Source organism: Rousettus aegyptiacus, unplaced genomic scaffold, assembly GCF_014176215.1.
Source record: "Rousettus aegyptiacus isolate mRouAeg1 unplaced genomic scaffold, mRouAeg1.p scaffold_m13_p_5, whole genome shotgun sequence".
NCBI classification, from domain to species: Eukaryota; Metazoa; Chordata; class Mammalia; order Chiroptera; family Pteropodidae; genus Rousettus; species Rousettus aegyptiacus.
Window position 1 is genome coordinate 69,095,456 of NW_023416308.1, and position 22,912 is coordinate 69,118,367.

Here is a 22,912-nt window from a genome sequence, read left to right on the forward strand (position 1 = left end):
CGGCATGGGCTGGTGGTAGAAGAAAAAGATGGTAATATCTCCCACTGGTAAAACCCTAAGACCTCCAGGACTTACAAGAAATTGAAAGGTTCCTTCCTAAGTTTCTTTCCCTCCATTCAGGCTCCCAGCCCCTAGATCTTCTTCCTAGGGGCATACACGGCCTATACATGAGCCACCTTTAAGCTTTGGATGGGCCCTCCTTTGCCTTGCTTCCTTGCACTCCCAGCTTGTCCACACATAGATTTGTAATCTCCTTTCCATGTTAAAAGAAAACAAATCTTATCGCATGAGTGACCTGTGACCTGACTACTTGGAAGAATAAAAGTTACCAGGTTAAAGGACAGCTGTGTCATTTACTCTTTGTGGCGTGAGATAACTGGGAAGGAATGAAGTCCATCAGCGACCAGACACCTGTGTTCCTCTTGCTGGCAGAGTCACCAGAGGGGAGCATTAAATTGCTCTTCAAATGAGTCAGACCTGTTGTTTCTGAGCAGACAAGGCTGGCGCAGCTTGAGCTCTGTGGGCAAGTCTGATCAGGCCGCATCTCACTCTTGCCTGTGTTTGTTTGCCTTGCAGCTGTGTAAATGAGTATGGAAGATTATGATTTCCTGTTTAAAATTGTTTTAATTGGCAATGCTGGTGTGGGGAAGACGTGCCTAGTCCGACGATTCACTCAGGTAAGAGAACTCGAAAGTCCAGGGTTGGCCTTTTCAGTCCGGCCTGCAGGGTTAGGAGAACCTAACAGTATGAGTGACTGGCCTAGCTCCAAGCCTCTTGGCTGCCAATTCTTAATGTGCCCTTTGAAGGTGCACCAGCTTTGTAGCCTGCACTAGAGTTGTTTAAACCATCTCAAGGGAGCCTGGTTCCATGGGTCACCACCACCCTGCCACGCCTCTCGGTACTTCCCTTAATGAAAGGGGCAAGTAGCTTTCATTCACTGTGCAGTATCAAAAATGGTTTATTACATTAAAAAATAGATCATTAGTTAATTATAATCCAAAGGTGGAAACAAATGAATCTGGATATCAAATTAAACCTAAATATTAATTTTTTAAAAACTTAAATACGAATAAACCGAACTCCCTGCCTATGCCTCTGATACCTCCCAGAAAACTGGATGAATCATTTTGGTTCAGAATCAAATATGCTGATTTTTCTAGATCTATTAAATGGAGATGAAATGAGACCAGTGAAGGACTATTTGAACTAAATTAAGCATTCCTTTTGAGGTGAGTCCTTATCAAATGGTCTTAGTACAAGTTTCCTTTGGGGCTGCCCTTTTGAGAATTACTGCCAGAGATTACATGCCTATTTTTATACAGGAGTGAGTAGGAAATCATTCTGAGGTTGACCTTCTTTTGTGTTTTCCCAGAAAAATATGAATGGTATCTGTTTAAGGATTATCATGTGTGCATCTTGCATTTTCATAAAGTGCTAGTTGGGAAAGTTGAGACTAGCTCTTTTAAGGCACAGGGCATCCTGGTGTCGTGGAAAGAATATTGGCCTGAGAGTCAAGACACAGGTCCCAGCTCTGCCCCTGGCTCATCGTGTAAGCCTGGGTAGATTACTCACCCATTCTGGGCCTCCCTGCCACCTGCTGCACACAAGGAGCCAGGCAATCTCCAAAACTCCTTGCAGCTCTGACATTCTGTGGTTCTGTCAGAAACTGGAGAGCCAGATCCAATAACACACGAACAGCTTTAGGGCAGAGAGTCACCTCTGGAAATGCCAAGGTTTTCCCTGTGATAACGAACACAGAAAAGAACTCAGTGTTTTTTACTTACTAAGACTTAGTCTGGTGAAATCAAAAGTAACAAGCTAATGCATCTGGGCTTAGCTGGCGCATTGCATTGGAAACGCCAGCTGGTTTTACTTCCATCTAACATTAGTAATTTTTTCTGCTTTTGGCAGGAGGACAAAACTGCAGACATGTAGTGAAGTTTATACTCCTTTTTATAAAACTCTCTTGACCTTGTTTCATTACTGAAAGATTCATTTTATAGTTGAAGAACTCAGGTCTAGAGGGATGAAATGACATCTTTGCATCTCATATTTATTTATTTATTTTGAGCAGGGTCGCTTTATTGGCATAGCGATAACAGAAAGATGGGGGTGAGGGGGACAGGTGAAGAACTCAGGTCTAGAGGGATAATATGATGTCTTTGCATCTCATGGCCTGTTAGTAGCAAGGCTAGGATTAGAATCCAGGTCTCGTGGTTCTCAGCCTGATCATCATTATCTTTCACATGTTCTAAGCTCTGAGACCATTGGAATCTTGCTTTTCTCTTTAAAAGTATAAACCTTATCATTCGAGGTAAAAATGCTTCAATTTTTGAACATTAATTTTTACCAATAAACACACCACCCCTTATTTTTCATTTCTGTCTACTTTGTATCCTTCCCAGTCCCCTAGTTACTCCCAAAATTCATATTTCATAGGCAGGATCATGTTTGTTTTTGTTATTTAGTAGACAGTTAAAATGAATTGGATTCAGCTGTTTTTGAAGTGTGAGGGGTTGGGGAACAAAATGATGGAGAAGACATGGGGAAGGATTTGTTTTTATTTTTTGGCATTTGTTAGACTGCAAAACAGCTGGAGCTATAAACTTGAATCTTAGCAGCCTTGTGTTTGAGCCAAACCAAAATAGAAGAAAATTGATTCAATATTTGTAAGTAAAGTTATGAATGTTTATATTTATATCTTTTGCAGACATGCAATGGAACATTTTCTGTTGTTTTGAAGCCTAGTCTTTTAAGTTTAAACTTTAATCGAAGAATTCTCTGGTTAGGGAATGGACTTAATTAAAGATGCCCCAATCTTAGCTGCCAGAGCTAATAAAGTTTATTTTACTTTAATTTCTGGAAATTTTGGACTATAAGTGAAGAGGGAAGGGAAACTAGGTGAAGTGTTCTTTCTGATAGAATTCCTTCCTACCCCAACTCCCTCCCTAAGCTTACGGGAAGTATTATGTAACAGTAAATTACATTATACATGTAATTTTGCTGAAATCTTTCTATTTCAGCTTCCAGTTTGATGTTAAGCTTGTTTTTGTTTTTGAAATGCTTACATCAGCCTCAAACTCATTGAATTTGAGACCCAGAGAAGGGGACTGGTTTACCTGAGGTCACACAGAAATCCTAAGGCTGCTGCCTCCTGGATTAGTGCTATTTCTACTATACTTTCTCACTGAATGACTTTGTTTTGTTCAATTATCTTCCCAATATCATTGGCCTTGGTCTCATGTAATCATATATGTACGGTATATTGCACTGAGGGAAATAGTTATCACCCTAAGGGCAGAAGAAAATCCAAAAGCTTCACTGTACCATTCATCTTTCTCACACTGATTTCTCGTTTTTTTCATATTGGCTGTCCACCCCCATGGCTGCCCCTGCCCTAGACTGATAACCAGTTTTAATCTTCCTGATTTTCTCTCTTTTAGAGCACCTATCCATTTTGCCTTCACTATAACAATCCTGATCTCACCCCTGTGATTCCCTGTTCCTTGATCTTATCCTTAAGTCTGATTTTGGTTTCATTCTTTGAAATGAGATCCCCTTGCCCTTTCCCAATTCTCTCCCTTCACCCTCTATCTTCCTCTCCTTTTCTTCGCCCCCCTTGCCCTTTCTTTTTCTTTCAGAATTTCTCTCTTCCCCTTTCTCCCTCATTTCTCTTTCCCTCAAAACATACGTACCTACAAAATTAAATTAAACAGGGCTCCCATGACACTAACCAGAGTTCTCTTTACTGCTAGTTAACTCAGCCAGAGGAAGGGCAGGCAATGGTAGTTATAGGAGGGTGGGGGAGGGGAAATTTCATTTGAAAGATTTGTTTAATTTTTATTTTCTGTTATTTATTCTCTAGGGTCTTTTTCCGCCTGGCCAAGGAGCCACAATTGGAGTTGATTTTATGATTAAGACAGTGGAGATTAACGGTGAAAAAGTAAAGGTAAGATGCTAAGTGTTTAGTAAGGTTTTTCTTGTGCTATGTGAAAGGAAGTAGTGTTTTCATAACATTTATTATATCTTCCACATTGAAAATAATATACTCTGCCATTGCAGCTTATTTCTGAAGTTCTTCTGTTCCCTTTATGGGGGCAGGAAGGGTTCTGGATGGTGTGTTTATAGATGGGAAGACAGAGAAAGAAGGGCTAAGGCAAGGTTGTCCTGTCTTCTGTCACATCAGAGGTGATGTGAAAACAAAGAAGAAAATTTGGGGGGAATCTCCCAAGTTGAGCCAATAAGCAGTGCTACCTTTTCTGAATAGCAGCCCCATGTAAGAGTCTACTGATTCCTACATTCGTTATGGGTCATTCAGTCATATCAGTCATTTACTAGAGTTATTACATCTCCCATCATATCCTTATTTCTAGCAGGGGGAAATACTAAATGAGGGGTTCAGAAGGGCTCCATGTTCTCTCCCGTCCCCTTTGTGGCCTCTGGATGTTTTGGTACCTGTAAGAACTATGGTATGTCCAATACCGGGAGAAGGGAGATATTGTTTATCAAGTACATACTATGTGTCAGTCTCTTTGCTAGGTGATTTTACGTGTATTGTCCTATTTAATTTAATCTTTACTGTAAACCCTGTGTGGTAAATGATAAATTTTCTTCATTTTACGGATTTCAGAGAGGTTGAGTGACTTATCTGTGGCTTCACAGTTAGGAAGGGAAGTAGGCAGGGTATGAACCAGCTTTGCGAGCTAAAGCACCCCGCTGCCTCCCTGGGGTCTCCCCTGCCATTAAAGAAGATGAGAATGAAAGCATAAGAAGCTTGTCACCTTGGAGCAAGGAAAGAAATCAGATGATGGAAAGAAATGTAAAGTTAGACTAAATTACGTGGAAGAAGGGTGCAAAGACCTGCCTTTCAGAGTTAGTGGAATTCCACTGTCTGATCTTTCAGAGCTGAGGCCCATGGAAAGGAGCCATAACCCTGGCATCAAGTGCACAGTGCAAACTGTGGCGTCGTCAGAGTCCCAGTTAGATCCCAACCTAAGCATTCCAAGTTTGAGTTCATGTCATTTGTATCCTTCTCCCATATGTACCTGCACTCCAGCCTTCAAATGCCTTGGGAAAGGCAGAGAAGCTCCAAGGTGCTCTTGTAGCATTTCATCGACATAGAAATGTAGGACGAGGCCCCTGAGTTGGAGGTAGAGGCTCTCCCTGTGTTTCTTCCAGCTCCGACTCCTCAGAGTAGTTTCTTACTCCGGATGTTTACACTAAATACAGTAGTGATGGAGAGAGTGGAGGGCTCTGGAAAACAAAAGTAGGGAGTGAAATCTATGTAAATGCCAACGGGAAAGCTCAGATTGGGGTAGGGATTAGGAGCTAGGGTGCGGAGATAGGTAGGAGACAGGAGTGTGCATGCAACAGGCATTGGCTGGAAGAGCCACTTGCAGCTCTCTGTTGTTCCAGCAGAGTGGATGTGGTTGCTATCCCTAAAAGTTAAGTGAAGATAACTACTGCTTCAGGCATTTTACTTGCAGGTGTTTGGGTTTCCCATTTATGTACATATATATGTGTGAATTAATTCTTTTGATCAGATTGTTAGTGCCTGCCATGTGCCAGGCCCTGGGAGTGAGTACGAGGGAGTAAGAATTGGTCCCCACTATTAATGAACACCTTATTTTTCTTTCCTGAATCCCCAGATTTAGACATTACAGTTATTCCACTTTCTGCAAACCGTAACTTCATTTTTAAGTGCTTATTACACTCAGCTAAAAATCCATCTTTAATAAGATCTGACTCCATCATAAGACCACAGGCTCCCCAAGAGCAAGGTTTGTGTCTGACTCATATTGGTAGTCACAGCTAGTTTCTGTCCCCATCGCCTCGGCACCTCCTTTATTCATAAGACTTCACAGTTGGCTAATCTCCTCAATGGAGTCCTAATAAATTTGCCTGTGAGTCTTTCTAGCCATATATGCAGAATCAAGATATAAAGTGACCCTATTTGACCACATTACTCCAACGGCCTTGTTAACACTTGGACACCTGAGGATCAACTTCCTTACACTATCAGTAGAAGAGGGCAGAGTTGCCCAGGCTTCACTCAAGAAACAGTTGTTGTCTTATTGTTGCCTTTGTTCCTGAACAATTACAAAATACCTCTTCTTGGTGATATTTAAGTGTCTTTATGCTAGAGGTTTTCAGGCTTTCTCAGAGCCCCATGGAGACAATGGAAGAGAGATCACCTGCCTGGCAAGTGGCAGGGCAGGACGGGAGCTCAGGTCTCTCTCCTGACAACTCCTCACCCCTGACCCCCAGCTTCCTCTACAAGTCTCATTCTTTCTAGGACGGCTCCCAGGATCAAAGTCAGGAAATCAAAGGTATTAGAAAGGTTCTCGTAGCTATTAAGGCCTAGCGCTAAATCGGCAAAGGCAAAGTTGAGGAAGAGGCCTTTTTCTTAAAGTGCTCTGCATTATGAAGGTGACCTTGGATAGGAAATATAATTAAAACATATATAGAATGTTCTCCTGCCTATTGATATTTTTTAAGTCTATCTTAAATGACTCATAAGTAAAACTAAGCTCGTCTACAACATTTTAACTTTAGGAGATTAATTATTATAGAAATAGAAGATTTTTTTTGGAAGTCTCTCTAATCAGGTACATTTTGCATGGATAGGGAAGTCTTGAAAGAATGCAAATATGTTTGCTTAGTCGACCATTTGTCCATCCATTTATTCATCCATCCTCTGTTATGGTGGATGCTTTGTGCCAAGCACTGTGTTAGATAAAGCATCTTTGCTCTCTAGTAACTTACTATCATCTAACTCAAATATTTTAGCCATGAAACCTTCTTTATTGTCCTACTAACCATTACCTGGACTTAATCAATCCTTCCTTTGTGATTCCACAAGCCTTTGTTCCTTCAGTTAGCCATCGTTCAGACATGTTCACCATGTACCACAGACTGTGTTAGGAAGACGCTGGAAGGTTATACTTAAATAAGAGATAGGCCTTGCCCTCAAAGAACTCAGCCTAGCAAGGAGACACAGTAGTAAACCAATGATTACAGTACATTATTGTGATGGTGTGGCAATAGAGGTGTAAGTAGTGGTGCAAGGAAGAGAGCGAACAGTAAGTTGCCCCATGTTGGAGGTGAGAGTGGTTAGAAAGCCCATGGCTCTGGTATTGAGAGCATGCCGACCGGCGTGAGACTTACATTAGGAGACTTTCTCCTGCTAGTGCCTCTTTAATAGAACATGTCATATTTTATTACGGTTAGTTACCATTGTTGTTTGTCCTCCCTATAGACCGTGAGCTCTTTGAGATAAGTGATTGTGTTTTATTAATCTTTGTAGCCTTCCTGTGCTTAGCACAATGCTCTGCATTTGTTAGTGACCTGTAAATGCTGAAAAGGTGTAAATGAATTACAGAGAGAATAGTGAAACTGAGTTGAATAAGGAAAGCAATAGAATACAGATATCCTCAAGAATCAACCGTAAGGCTGGGAACAGCCCCCTATTAGAAAGCAGCATACATACATCTTGACAAAACTATGCAGTCACTATTCTAGAAAATATTTTAGTGGCTTTAATTCTCAAAGCTGTCCTCAAGATGTTCCAGTCATGAAAACATACTGATTTCTCATGATTACCAGAGTTAAATCCAATCACAAGTGTTTTTAGAGACTCAACGTGGCATTAAGACAGTAATCTTTTGTTCTAAGACACATCTTGGCAGAAGGGAACCGTGTCCCTGGGTTTGGGGCAGAGCAGAGAAATAGCCTCTGTCCTGGCAAAAACCAGAGCATCTGTATGGTTGCCTTCAGTATACACAGACTTTGATGTACATCATCAAAGGGCAGCTGCAGCTCCAAATCAAAGGAGAGCCTGTGTGCTGCTGAGTGGTGGCAGGGACTGCCGGTCACTCATCGTTTTCCTGGGCTAATCCTGGTATGAGCAGAGTGTGACACCACCTGACTGATCCTCTTTAGATGCCGATGTATGTTGAAATCAGTCTTCGGGGGACAAAGACAGCACAGTTAGGAGATGGAGTTTCCCGTTAATGAAGGGGAGGCATAAACTTGCCTAACGCCCTGGGTTGTCGTAAGGGTTAGGTGAGGACGTCAATAAGTCTTTGAACAGCTTACTATTTGCCAGACACTCTATTTGGTGCAGGGAAAACTGTCAATAAGATGGATCTGGACTTCCCCCTCATGAACCTTTCAGTTTACTGAGGAAGAAAGCCATTAAACAAATTATTACAGATAAATAAGTGGGTCAGGTGTTGTAATTCATGAGGGAGAATTACAGGGTGGGTTTCAGGAGAGAATTTTTGGGGGTGGGGGGTGGTGGTGATAGGGAACCTGGCTCAATCTGAAGGTTCCAGAAGGCCTTCTGTAAGGAAATGATGTTCCGTTAATGGGGGTGAATGCATCTTGTGACATGTGAAATTTATGCAGTTAGAAGGGAAGATTATTATTGTTGTTGTTACTGTTATGTCCCAAGGCCTTCTAATTTGTTCTGCACTCAGCAGTCTCTCTGGAAAACAGTTCTCTTTCAGCAGCTTTCTGCTCTGTGGGGCCATTCAGGGAGAAGTGAGAAGTGTTTTGCCTTTTTCTTTGTTAGAACCATCAGTTATTAGGTCATAGAACTGGTAGAAGACTACAGAAAATGTTAACTTTCAGCATGTTTACATGTTATTAACCTCTTTTTATAAAGAAGCCACTGAAACTCAAAGAGGCAAAGTGACTTAACTCGAGACCACAGAGCTTAAAACTGGTTGAGGAGTTTTTTGTTTTTTTGTTTTTGTTTTTGTTTTTTTTTTGTCTTTCATGGCATTGTTCCTGTTTTCATTAACATAGATAATACCTTAACATATTCATTTAAGTTTTGAACTGGAAAAGGTGGTAAAGTTGGACTTTTTTCCCTTTCCAGTTGCTGATTGAAATGCCAACAATCACAGAATGACAGCTTGCCCTGTACTGTAACTTTTATAATATAACATGTGGTTAAGAGCATGGACTCTGGGATCACAAGGCCCGGTTGAATTGGCTCTGGGATATATTGGCTGTGAGATGTTGAGCAAGTTTATTCATCTCTGTCCTTCATATGAGAAATGGATATAGCAATAGCACCTACCTCACAGAGGTATGAAGATTAAATGAGTTATTACGTGTAAAGTACTTAGAATAGAGCTTGGCACATAATAAATGCTCAGTAATTTTTTTAAGAGTAAAGAGGAAACTCTTAGAATAATCTAACAAAGGAAAAAACAAACAAACAAACAAAAAGCCAGCCTCTATTCCTAACCAGAAACACAATAATTTTTTTTTAAATCGTTAAGTCCTTTTAACCATGAAATTATTTGGGTGACGGTGTTTCCACTTCTAAAGTAAAATAATGCTCGCTCTTTCTGCTTCTCCAACCTAATTCTTCTCTTTTGCCATTATAGCTTCAGATCTGGGACACAGCAGGTCAAGAGAGATTCCGGTCCATTACCCAGAGTTATTACCGAAGCGCCAATGCCTTGATCCTCACCTATGACATAACCTGTGAGGAGTCCTTCCGTTGCCTTCCTGAGTGGCTGCGGGAAATAGAACAATATGCCAGCAACAAGGTCATCACTGTGCTAGTCGGTAAGTGAGGACTAACGAGGAGGGAAATTGATTTGTGGGCATTAGAGAATTTATAATCATGTAAAGCTTGTGCCTTGGTACCCTCCAAGAGTATAATCTACAGCTATATAATTTAAGCCATCAGCATTCGGTTCTTTTGAAATTGCAGAAAAAATGAACCATGGTGATGGTTTAGAAAAGTCAAGCAGAAAATATTGCTGATTCGTTTTTCTATCCATGTAGGCTCTAGGGAAGAAGGTAGACTGCCATGAAGGTTATGTGGGCTGCTAAACATTTTTTTAAATCCAATTACGAGATCACAGAAATTGTTGGGCTAGAAGTAAAATATATCTCTTAAGTTAATAAGGAATTCACTATTGAAGCAATTGGTTTTTTACTTAAAAAAGAGACTTTGACTAATATTTTCCCTTCTTACTTTTATGCTGACTTAAGAAATTCTAATTTTCAGAAAGAATCCTCTAAGAGAATTTCTGCAGTTTGTTTCATTTTGTAGGTGGGTACTAAATCTTTGTTTAGTATAAGGGGAAAAGCAGAAAATAGCCCATGATTTTCCTGTGGTGACAGATACACCCATTAAGAATGGAATTGCAGTGAAATGGACCAGATCATTAAAAATTCCTCTAGTGGTGATAGAAAAATGTTAAAATATATGGTTGTTAAAATGTTTTCTTTCTACAAAGAATCATTGCTGTGTATTCTAGCAAGACCTGAATTGGAAATCTGGGTAGAAAACTTTAGAAACATTAAGTTATAAATTACAGCTAACAGTAAGTTAACACTTTATAGTAAGCAGTATAACTAGCATATATGTGCCAGGAATCTTATTAGGCACTTTATGTGTCATGATCTCTAATTTACAGATGAGGAAACCAAGGCTCAGAGAGGTGAAGTTTTTTTCCCAAGGTCACACAGCATGTAAGATCTACTCCAAACCCTACATTTGTCCAACTTTAGTGTGCTTCTTTATAACAAATTATTGGACTTTTCTTTCAGGCTGCTGAGTTAAGTATCTCTGTATATGCCTCTATAAGCTATTGCTTCCTGCCCAGTCCTGAAAACCCTCTTGCATACTGGAGAACCTTTGCCATGAAGCACCCGAAAGGTCTCAGCTTTGGACTTGGCTTTCTTTTTGTTCCACAGAAAGCCCCTGAGAACATGAGTCAAAGCATTACTACTTGGGAATTTATCTAAGGAAGTTAAATGAAGATTTGAGGGGAGATAATTAGTCAGTTCAGTATGAAAGAGGCACTGGCTTTTTTTAAAAAAAACTTTTTATTATGGAAAATTTCAAACATAAGCAGAAGTAGAGAAAACACTATAATGAACCCTTATGTACACATCTCTCAGCTTTGGCAATTATCTACTCATGGCCACTCTTATTTAACTGTTCCCATTTATTCTGTCTACCCTCTCCTTCAGATTATTTTGAAGCAAATCCAGTTGTTGCATTAATTCATCTTTCAAATTTCACTGTATATCTCTAAAAGACAAGATTTTTTTTTTTTAGAAAAAGGGAACCCAACCATAATGCTATTTCACACCTAAAAATATTTAAAATTCTTTAATAGCTTCAAAAATTTAGACATTGTTCAAATTTCCTTGGTTGACTAAAATTTTTTTAAAATTTTATTCAAATCAAGATTCAAATAAGGTCCATTTATATAATTGATTTTTTATGTTTTTTAATTCTTCTTTTATTTGTAGGTTATTCCCTCCATTTTTTCCTCTCTTGAGACATATGTTAAAGCATTTGTTTTTCCTGTAGAGTTTTTAAGTCTGAATTTTGTTATTTTACTCCTTTGAGTGTCATTTGACATACTCCTCCATCACCTGAATTTCCTGCAGATTTGTAGGAAAATTTAGAGCCTGATCAGATTCAGGTTTTTTGTTTGTGTGTGTGTTGGTTTTCCTTTTAGCAAGAATACTTCATAGTTGGTACTCTGAGGTATAGTTCTTACAGGACAGTCAAGAAAAATGCTTGATTTTTTTTTTTTTTTTTTTTACTGCTTTTCAAGAAAATGAGTTGATGTTCTAGTATTTTCCAAAAGTAACTATTGAAGTTTGTTTATATTTTGAATGTTATAGATTTAAGTATATTTGATGTATTCTATTCCCTTGCAATGATTGTCAATGCTCCAACTCTTCCAACTTTGATGGTAGGCTCCTGAGTCCCGTTGACATGACCCCAGGAATCTGATAATTTTCTTGTTTTCGGGTACAACAAGTGTTCTAGGCACATCTTGTGCATTTCCCATCCAAGACCTGGAATTAACCATTTCTTCAAGAAGCATTGTTTTTCTTTTTCTTTTTTTAACTCAAACCAACATTTGTTACTTACTCTATGCAAGGCAGTGTCTCCTTTAAGTCTCCTATGTAAAAATTCTCAATTTAGTATGCTTTCAGTATTCAGTATTTTTTACTTAAAAAGTTTTTTTTATTCTTCAATTATAGTTGACATTCAATATTATATTAGTTTCACGTATACAGTATGATGGTTAGACATTTATATAGTTACTAAGTCTAGTACCCACCTGGTACCATACATAGTTATTACAATATTCCCTATGCTGTACTTTACATACCCATGGCTATTTTGTAACTGCCAATTTGTACTTCTTAATCCCATCACCTTTCTTACCAAATACCCCCACCCTTTTCCCATGTGGCAACCATTAGCTTGTTCTCTGTATCAATGAGTTTGTTTCTGTTTTGTTTGTTCGTTTGTTGTTTTAGATTCCACATATAAATGAAATCATGGTATTTGTCTTTCTCTAAATATTTCACTTAGCATAATACCCTCTAGGTCCATCCATGTCATCACAAATGGTAAGATTTTAATTTTTTATGTTTTATTTTTGAAATACAACTTTATTCTGATTCTAAATGGAAAGGAATGGGAATGATAGTAACAAACAACGTTTCACTGCTGAGCATTGTGATGTGACCATAGCAGTCTATGTTTGAAACTCAATAAAGAAACAGCTGCATTCCAAAACAGCTAAACAGGCAGGTCCAAAAAAATGAAGGTTAACTGCCACATTCACTTCGAAGCCCATTCACATGCTTCAGCATCCCAGATTAAGCACATGTTCTGCTTAGCTGCATAATACAGTGGCAAACACGCTGTACCACTGACATCACGGAACAGCTACCTGTGAAACTAGACGTCTGACGCTGGGCTCCAGCTTCATCTTCTCACAGGTCGTCGTCCTCATCCGGCAGAGCAGTTGTCTGAGCAACCTCTAGACTGTGCTCATACTGCACTGCCAAAGCTGGGTCCGTGACAACCTCAGGTGAGGCGAGAGCAGGCATGGCAACAAACTCCAAGTTAGGGTCTCCAGTTAGTTTTCTAGCAAGCCAGAGGAAGGGCTTTTCAAAGTTGTAGGTGCTTTCGGCAGAAGTGTCATAGTACTGAAGATTCCTCTTTTGGTGGAAGACAATTGATCTTGCCTTAACTTTCCTGTCCTTAATGTTCACTTTGTTGCCACACAACACGTTGGGGATGTTTTCACATACTTGTACCAGATCTCTATGCCAGTATGCACATTCTTGTAAGTAACTCTCGAAATTACATCAAACATTATAATGGCACTCTTGGCTTGGATGTAATAGCCATCTCTCAGGCCACCAAACTTCTCCTGACCAGCTGTGTCCCACACATTGAATTTGATAGGTCCTCTGTTGGTGTGGAACACAAGGGGATGGACATTGACGCCCAAGGTAGCTATGTCCTTCTCAAATTCACCAGTCAGGTGACATTTCATAATGTTGCTTTTCCAGTCTCACCATCACCAACCAATACAAGTTTGAACTGAACTTGGGATTCTCCTTGGGCAGTCATCATGATGTTACTTCCAGAAGTGTCTCCAGGCGTGTCTGACTGAGAGCTCAAGATTTTATTTTTTTTAAGGCCGTTTAATATTCCATTGTATATATGTACCACATCTTCTTTATGTAATCATCTATCAATGGACACTTAGGTTGCTTTTGTATCTTGGCTATTGTAAGTAATGCTACAGTGAGCATATATCTTTTCAAATTAGTGTTTTAGATTTCTTCAGATAAATATCCAGAAGTGGGATTGCTGGGTCATGTGGTATTCTATTTTTAATTTTTTGAGCAACCTCCATACTATTTTCCATAGTGGCTGCACCAATTTGCAATCCCACCAAGCACTGTTTTTTTGTTGTTTGTTTGTTTTGTTTTTGTTTTTTAATGGGAAGTTGTATTTACAGGCCACAACCAAAGTGATAGTAATCCTCCTTACTAGTGGTTTGGTCATTGTGTTTGGGCTTTTCAGTGGGCAGAGTTAGTGTGTGTGTGTGCATGTGTGTGTGTGCGTGCATGAGATGAATTCTGTGGTGTCCACAAGGACTTGTCCTATTAGGCTCTACTAAACATTTTGATTCACAAGGCTACCACAGGCCACACTTAGCATCATATTGGCTTAGAAGGGTATAGGACAGGACAGGAAATGTGGCTTTACAGCAAGTCAGCATCAGGCATTCCTCTTCAGTGGAAGTAGTTCTCATAGCAGTCCCTACGGTGGTCCAGAGCCTCCTGGGACAGTTCAGGTATGAGGTAGAAGCCTCGATGCCTTGTGGGAGCCAGTGTTTCTTATAATAACTCCATGGGCCTAACTTTCAGAATCTCTTCAAATGAAGAATCACCATACTCAGGAAGCCCAAAGGTATGGATTTCCATCAGGTATTTATAATGTATACATAGAATTCCCACACTAGATGGAATTTATCAATCAGGGGTCACTATTACCATAGAAAAATGTTATCAAGTAACACAATTGACATATCACGTTTGTCAGGTTTCCAGGAGAAAAGAGGTAGAAACAATTATAAAAGATAAAAAAATACACCATGAATTATTTATTATACTGATACTTCCATCTGTAATTCAGGACTTCAGAAATATTACTTAACCTTATTAATCTTATATTTGTATTTCCTTTTTCCCATGCCAAAAGCCCCTGTCCCATTGACACCTGCATAATTACTCATTTGCTTTAACCTCTAAACATTCAGAGCGGTCTCAGAATAATAAGGATGACACTACCACTGATGAGATGATTACTCTAACAGTTCCTAATTTTTTCTTGAGTTCTCTTTGCTATTAGGGCATATACCCCTGGGGATGCATGGTTAAAATATTGTATTTTGATTCACCTGAAATAGTTTTTCTCTGTGCAGTTATGCCTCTTCGTGATAAACAGTTTCATTTGTTTCTTTTTGCTTTCAATTTTAGGAATTGGTTTTTAAATTTAATTGCATATTGATTACATAATTATAATTAATTGTATAATGTAAAACATCTACACGATGCTTGAATCTATAAAATAAGATATATTTAGAAAGGTCTAGTTTCTATCCCTCCCTATTCTCAATATTATTCCTTTCATGGGTAACCATTATCTTTAAAATTAAGATTTTGGTTTATTCTCCCATTAAAATATAAGGAGATAAACTGTGTATGTGTATTTTTTTTCACCTTTTTTCTTAGTTGTATATTATAAACACTTTCTTCTTCTTTGCTTTATTTACTTAACAACATATATCCTAGTGGCTCATTCTATGGCAGCATATAGAGATATTCCTTATTACTTTTCATAGAGGCAAATAATTCCAAATAACTACGGGGTTACCTAGTGTATTCAGCCCGTGCCCAACTGATGGACATTTGGACTGTTTCCAGTTATTCGCCATTACAGATGGCACTGATATTTTAAAATAAACATCCCAGTAATCACACATTTGCTTTGTTTTACTTGCCCATCTATCTGGTTTGACTTCAGAAGTGGAATTGAATTCTTATGTTTCCAAGACTGCTTAAAGTCAAGTGGTGATTCGTTCTGTGATTTTACCACTGTTTTAGGCAACAAGATTGATCTGGCTGAAAGGAGAGAGGTCTCCCAGCAGAGAGCTGAAGAATTCTCAGAAGCTCAGGACATGTATTATCTGGAGACCTCAGCCAAGGAATCTGATAACGTGGAGAAACTCTTCCTTGATTTAGCTTGCCGTCTCATCAGTGAAGCCAGGCAGAACACACTTGTGAACAATGTATCATCACCCTTACCTGGAGAAGGCAAAAGCATCAGCTATTTGACTTGCTGTAATTTCAACTAAAGGCTGAGGCAAGAAGCGAAAGGAATCAGCAGCTGCCCCACTGGGCCACAAGTTGCTGGGACGATCTAGCAATGATGGTGGTTCCCGCTCTTGGACCTTCTGACTCCTGTGGCTCCCGAGTTTACAAAGCATGGCAGGCCAAGGGACTTGTCCACAGGCCGGCATAAGCAGAACATATAGTGGTTTCGCCCTTTTGCAGTGTGGAGTCAGAGCAAGGAGAAAATTGCACTAGGCGCTCCATGACCTGCAGAGCATGTTGCTTTTGTTTTTTTAAAAAAGCAAGTAAAAGCGCATTCCTGAACACAGTCAGGGGAATGCCTCCTGCTCATCAGTGGGTGCATGTGGGGGCTATTTTTTAGGGCTTCTGGGGGCCCTGGTTTTCATGTCCACCAGATAAACCAAAACTGAGAAGTCCAAGTACTGTCTCTGTGGTGTGTGTCGATGACCCCATGGAGATTTTGAAAAGTGTTATTTCTCTTGTCCACAGGCACTTTTAAGAACTTTAGGATGTAAAAATGAAATGAAACCTTTACCCATGACCAACAGTTAACAATTTTTGTTTTAATAGCATATACAAGCTACGTGACTCCTTTTGGTGCTAATGATTCTCTTATTTCACAGACCAAACGTTTTAGTACATTTATGTCCTTAAATGTATTTCATAGAAATAAATAATAATAAGGGAAGTCCTTCAATCAGCACTCTTAAAGTCTCATTGCTACCTTTTCTAGAGTGGACTTGTTGGGAAAGAGAAAACTTTCCTTTCATGTTCCCCTGTAAATCTTACCATTTTCTTATTCTGTTCTCCCTCCCATCTTTCCTGCCCTTTAAGCAAATGAAAAAGTTTGAAAAAAAAAAAAAAAGAATGCTTGATAATATTCTAATATAAAAGATTAGCTCTATGACATGATGAGTACTATGAGAAAACAGACCAGAACTGACCAAAATACTGTGGATTAATGGACTGCAGTGCAAAGTTCCAAGCAGAGCGCAGTCCTTGATAGCAGGTCACATCTTTTACTTTCTGGTACTATCCATCTTGGACAGACCAAGGCTTAGGATTTTGTAAACGTTTTTTTAATATAGTGAGAATAGCAACAGATGAAAACTCTCATGAACCATTTTTGTACCTTCAGTGATAACCTTAGAAAATGTCTGCTTGTGGAAGCAGATCGAGTTGTCATTTCTCACCTCCTCCTTGTGGTAACGTTACTCTCAGACCATACATTCTTTCCTGATTCTTTTTTCTTTTCCTTTCTTTCCTGGTCTCCCCTTTCTTTTCTTCTTTTATCTCTCCCTTATTCTTTCCCTCCCTCTTCCCCATTCCCTCCTTTCTTTATATGCATGTGTTACTGCAAATCTCCAACTCAGATGGAGGTGTATATGCCTTTACTTAGCCAGTTTTGAAACAGGACTCAAAATGGAAGACGTGCTGCTGAATATGTATGACTATTTCTTCAGTGCCATACTTTGATACCTTCCAATTTGTTCACTGATATAAATGCAAATTGGGAAAATATTTAAACCTGTACAATGTTGATGCCGTCAGATGTTTATGTAGCTTGCTACTTAGCATAACCGAGGGATGAGTAATGGAATAAGAATATGATGTGTAATTCCACTGTTTCTGTAGAGGGTGGCAGTCTCAGTCCGGATATGTTGATGATTGAAAGCGATTTAATGTAAAGAAATGAGTCATGTAGAGATGCAATATCGATAAAGCATTTCTAACATTTCTCTAGTAGGTATCAGAGTGACCCATCTCTTACACATGGGGACTATACATATTGTTTAAGGGATTGGTGTTTTGGGTTGGCCTCACTGTGTTTGTTTTGATCCTATGGGTAAGGGAGATCCCAGAAGTTTGAATTGCTTTTATTTTATAATCTATCTATACAGGAAAGAAATATCATTTTAATAAACGTCAAGCAAAATAATTTATAACTGTTGCCTTTTCCTCCCCATCTTCCCACTAAGCCAGCAAATAAAGGTGTTTAGAAAACACATTGATCAAGGTGAGCAGAAGGTCATCTCTTTTTAAACTGTGAGGAAATGTCCCTAACTTCAGATTTATTATCTTTTAGTTAGGGCAAAAGTCCAGTTACCCCGTATATCATGACCCAACTTTGTCTCACAGCAGAAAAAATGTTGAAAATAAAGTTGCTTTGTGAACTCATAGGACAAGAATTTGTTAGAGTGGACAAATTTAGTTGTAAAACAGAAGCTTCTAGAGCCACGCTTGCATTCTGAAATTCGTATTCCCTAGGGTTCAGCCTCCTCTAGCTACTCTTGGCTGCACTCTGAAGGGAATTAGAAAGCTCTGCTCTTGGCTCCTTTCTTCCCTGTTACTGTAATTTACTGTTACCCATTCTTGGCCCATCAGCAGGGACAGATGAGAATGTAGGGCTTTCTTTCTTTCTTTTGATTTCTTTTTTTTTTTTTTTTTTTTTTGCTCCTTAGTTATGTGAATTCCAGATTAGGCCTTATGGAGATTTGTTCACTGATGTATTTCAAGTTTGAGAATGATCCCTGACAATATTGTAGGTGCTCGATGAGTATTAGTTGAATAAATGGCAGTGCCAAGATGAAATTTTTTGGTTAAATAGAAATTTCTCAAACAGAACTTGAGAAAGGACACTAATTAAATGTGGTCATCTTAAACCAGGCCAAGATCTAAATGTATTGGTTTGCTACAATATTTGCTAAGATGAGTCTTCTTAAAATGAATTCTCATTTAATGGTGGATGAAAAGAAGTTGCTTCCTCATAGTTTGGCTTGATCTGACTCATAAAACTACCAGAGTCAATGTCTGCTTCCATTTTCGGTGTGATATTTTTCTTCTTTTAATAAAGTTACTAAATATATGGTAAGACTTTTTTTCATTCCAGTGAAAAAACATCATATTCATGTCATAAGTTCAATTTGGGATAATGTGTGAAATCATATAGCTTGCTGATATTAATGATGTATGGCTTTGTGTAGACTATATTCTCAAAGGACTGTGCTTTCTCCTATACCTATGCAAGGCTTTTTATTCCTTTATATGTTTTAATTAGACCTGTTGAATTATATTAACATTTAATTTTGATTATACAGAACCAATTATCCTTTCTGTGGATTACTTAAATTAGGTCATTAGCTTTTCCTGGCCCCTATTTTCCCATCTTTTAGTCATTTCATGTTCACATCTCTTTCTGAGTGAAGCGGCAAGATAATAACTAAAAACAAAAGTAATATAGATTGATTTGACACTGTGTCAACTTCTGATTTAGAGTTTGGTGAGAAAGGTAAAAACCACAGGCCAAAATAAGATGTCTGGATTAGGATTATTTTTAATAATTTAGACTTGAGAGGGAGGAGGCAGAAGTTAAAGACTGCATTCTTCTTTCTTCTGTTCATGAATGACTGCCTTAGGAGGCCACTGGCGACTTCCATTGTTAGATCAATGATTTGCCTCTTTTTTTGCTATATCATAATTCTTCCAAAATCAGCATCAAATTTCAGTTAATGAATCATTCTCAATAAATACCAGTAGTAAATGATTTCGAGTTGATCTTCTGACTAAAATGAAAATGTCCTTTTTATGAACCAAGCCACATGGATAAGGTATCATCTCATTATATTCAGGAAAAAAACTTTCATTTTTCCCCCTACATAAAGATAAGACATTTTCTATAAATTCTGCAGAACTCTGTATTTCATGTTCATTAGTACTTTAGGGACCACTGCCCTATTAGTCTCTGGAAGAACCCCTCTAGGGTTTGCCCTTGCTTTTTTCTACATTTTTTTTTTTTTTTGCTGCAACTAGTTACTTCTTTCAACCATGGCCCTGACAGAGGTGTTTTCAAATTTAAATAGAAAATCAAAAGCAGTGAAAAAACATATATTACATTCTTCCATAAGTGGTATAGTTGAATACTAATTTTGGGATAAGAGAGGGATGTGTTTTCTTCTTTTTAGATTTCACTTCTGTCATATAAGCTTATTTGTGTTTGAAAGGAAAACTGCTTTCCCTTACATTCTTCACACTGGGTAGAAAACATACTGAATTAAGAACTTATCCCTTCAAACAACTAATTAATGTAGTAACATTAGACCAAAGGAAATGACACTTCATCTCCTTTCCGAAGTTTGTGATGTTGGAATGTTACAATCATTCTTAGAAGCCATACTTTGGAATTAAAAACAAATTGAGGCGTAACAAAGATGATGAAGGAATTTTAAATTTAAGACATTTGAAGACTATTTGAAAGATTTGGGGAGATATAGATTGGGAAAGAGGGAGGAATACAATTAGTACATTAGAGTAATATTCTGTGGTTCAAAAGGATGGAATGAAGCCCACTAAGTAATGACAATAGGACCACAGATTTGTCAGAGAGAACGTTCTCCAAAAGATGGTTTTATTATGAAAGGAGCTGCTTCAGATCATAGTCTTTGTCAAGGAAAGGCTAGATTAAAAACTCAGCAAAGATGATGGTGGAGAGGATCCCAGCATTGTTTGGGGGTTGGACCAGATGACCTACTAACTTAAAATTCTGTGTTGCAGTACGTTGCCTTTCATAACATGTTTAATTAAATATTTGTTGACCTGGAGCTAATGACTTTTTTAAAAAGTCTGCTCTTCTACATAAAGTGTATAATATCTTCCAAGAAGGAGTTTGGTTATATGTTGTTGGACCAAAAGACTACTTACTCCAGGCTGGGATTGCTTTGTCAGTTTATTCATTGATGTCTTGTTGAAATTACAAACTCATTCCTGAGTTAAAAAACTTTTAATTTTATTGTTTTAGTAGAAGTCACATGAAATCATGAAAATTGTGTATTTGTAACTTGCCAAATATGGGTCAGGCTCGGTTTAGTGAATAATTGGTGTCTCTTCAGGAGAGGCCTTTTTAGTAAAACAGAATCTTCAGTTAAAGATCTCATAAACATAGCAACTTGAAGTTTTGCAGCTTCCATCAGAGATCAGCTGTTGGATCACTGGCATAAGGCAGAGCCAAGATGCATTTTGGAAAAATCTCAAGTAACATTTGGTTAGTTGTTTTGATTCTCTTGAAAAAAATATGATCTGAAAATGATTTTAACAGAACTGAGGCCAAATTGCTTCATATAGAAAGTAACAAAACACAGGTCTTTGAAAATCAGAAAACTATGAACATTTGCTAATAAATTCCATGATCAAATGATTCCACCTGCAAAATAACAGTTATCCTTGCTAGGCTCATAGATGCATTGGTCTTGCATCAGTATAGTGAGAAACACTTGAGTTTGGGTAAGACTTCCTTTGACTCCTTTGGATAAGAGGTCAGAGCATGAGAGCTAGTCACCTCTTCTTTGATTGACTTTCTGAGGTGCATGAGTCAAATGATTACTTTCCCACTGAGGTAAAGCAGATTTTTTGGATTTGTGTTCTAGTTTCTGATGGAAACCTTGGTGGGTTGTGATTCTTACACATAAGAGAGATGTAGGGAGGTGTGTAGAAAGAAGAATACTAGGCAAAGCGTGAGGAGTCCTAGTATGGCCATGAATTAATTAGCTATAACTTTATGCAAAGCACAATCTCTTGAGCATGTTTCCTCATCTATGAGATAGACTTATAGCCGTCAGGATTATTATGAAAGTTAGACAAGATAAATCGAAAGTACAGTTCTTAGTAAACAATAAGTACTCAAATATTAGTTCTTACCTCCTTGATTAAAAACAGACTTTGGATAGTCTGATGCAAGGATAGATTCGTAAGACAAAACAGAAAACCTCTTGACTTCAAAGAAAAGAGCTGCATTTCTAAAAGGGCCTTAAAAGGAAATCACTTATATGATCCATCAGTCTGTCTTTGGGCATTAATATTACCCAAGAGACTTCATTGCTGTACATACTTCAGGAAAGGCATTCTTTTCTCACTCATTCTGTCTCTGTCTCTGTCTGTCTCTTTCTCTTGCCCTCTCTAACCCCAAAATAGGCGATTCCAGGGTTGTAAACTCATTATCAGGAAACTTAACCTTGTTACTGAAATACCTCATAGTGCAATTTGAACCTCTTCTTGATCCTATTCTCCATGGAAAGAAAAATGGGTTGATCCTATCTTCTTTTAAGGAGCCATATTTGCCATTTATTATTGCCCTTTTGCCTCATTTTTTTTTTAAAAAAAAATGACAGAAAAGCTAATTAAGGTGATAATAATTATTTCCTTGGGGAATGTCAGGATGGGTATTTTTAAACTCTTAGCTTCTTATTGGTATGAGATTTAGGTAATAATCCTACTGTTAACTCTTCAATTATCCATGTACTTTTCTCCTTTATACAACATAACTGATAACAAAGTGTGCTTTTGAAAAATTATTCTGGTTGTGTGGCTCTTTTTTCTTCCTCTTGGTAAAAATGGAGTCATAATTCTAGTTTTATAATCTGCTTTTAGAATTTAATTTCAAAGATGACATTATTTAATAGACATAATTACCAACCTCAAAATTTCACAGGGTTTCTTTCCCTTCCTACATGTGCACTAAATTCCAAAATAAAAATTGGGTTATCAAATGTTTATTAAAGCAAAAATTCATGTATAGAATAAAAGATAAGAATCTGATCTGTTATGATGCTTTGTCAGTAGTTGGTTGAATGGTGCATAGCTTTTGTTTAAGGTTACACAGTTATGCCTGAATTAAATAACAATAGCAAGACTTGATAAAGCCTCTGAAAAACAGCTGCTAAACATTTCTTTCTGGAATTTAACCATTAGGAATAAATATTCTCTTGTCCTATACAATTGCAGGATGTTAGTGGAACTTTCTTGTAGGCTATTTGACAATGAATGTCAATTGATTTAAATTAAAAAAAAATTTTTTTTTTAATCGTCTTAACCCTTTAAGGTATGTTGAGGCTTTCATGTCCCTGTAATAGAAAATTTCAAATAACTGGAATGCTGGCTTCCAATATCTGCTCAGTGAAGTGTCCTCTAGACATACCAGTTGGTTGGAGGTCCTTTGATGATATGTAAGGGAACTACATAAATGTATTTATGTTAATATACATACATAAATGTATGTGAGTAAAACTCAGCAAAAAAAAAATCTTAAAATTTCAGACAATAATGGATTAAGAAGAGATTTTTGATAATCTAAAGGGAAAAAGTGTGCCCATATATATTGTTGCCTATACCTTAATGCATGACTTTTAGTATAGGGATGAAA

At 38.0% G+C, this 22,912-nt stretch overlaps 1 protein-coding gene and 1 pseudogene across 6 annotated transcripts in view; one reads left to right on the forward strand and one right to left on the reverse strand.

The window, feature by feature from the left end:
* Nucleotides 1-21,859, forward strand: part of RAB30 (RAB30, member RAS oncogene family) — a 72,269-nt gene extending 50,410 nt beyond the window's left edge. For all 6 annotated transcript variants that reach the window (XM_016160332.2, XM_016160335.2, XM_016160336.2 and 3 more), the window contains 4 exons: nt 577-677; nt 3,866-3,949; nt 9,402-9,585; nt 15,472-21,859. In XM_016160332.2, the coding sequence (XP_016015818.1) occupies nt 585-677; nt 3,866-3,949; nt 9,402-9,585; nt 15,472-15,722 (612 nt within the window). In that variant the 5' untranslated portion in view covers nt 577-584 and the 3' untranslated portion in view covers nt 15,723-21,859. The remainder of the gene's footprint in view (nt 1-576; nt 678-3,865; nt 3,950-9,401; nt 9,586-15,471) is intronic.
* Nucleotides 12,781-13,426, reverse strand: LOC107518548 (annotated as a pseudogene).
* Nucleotides 21,860-22,912: the final 1,053 nt, after the last annotated feature.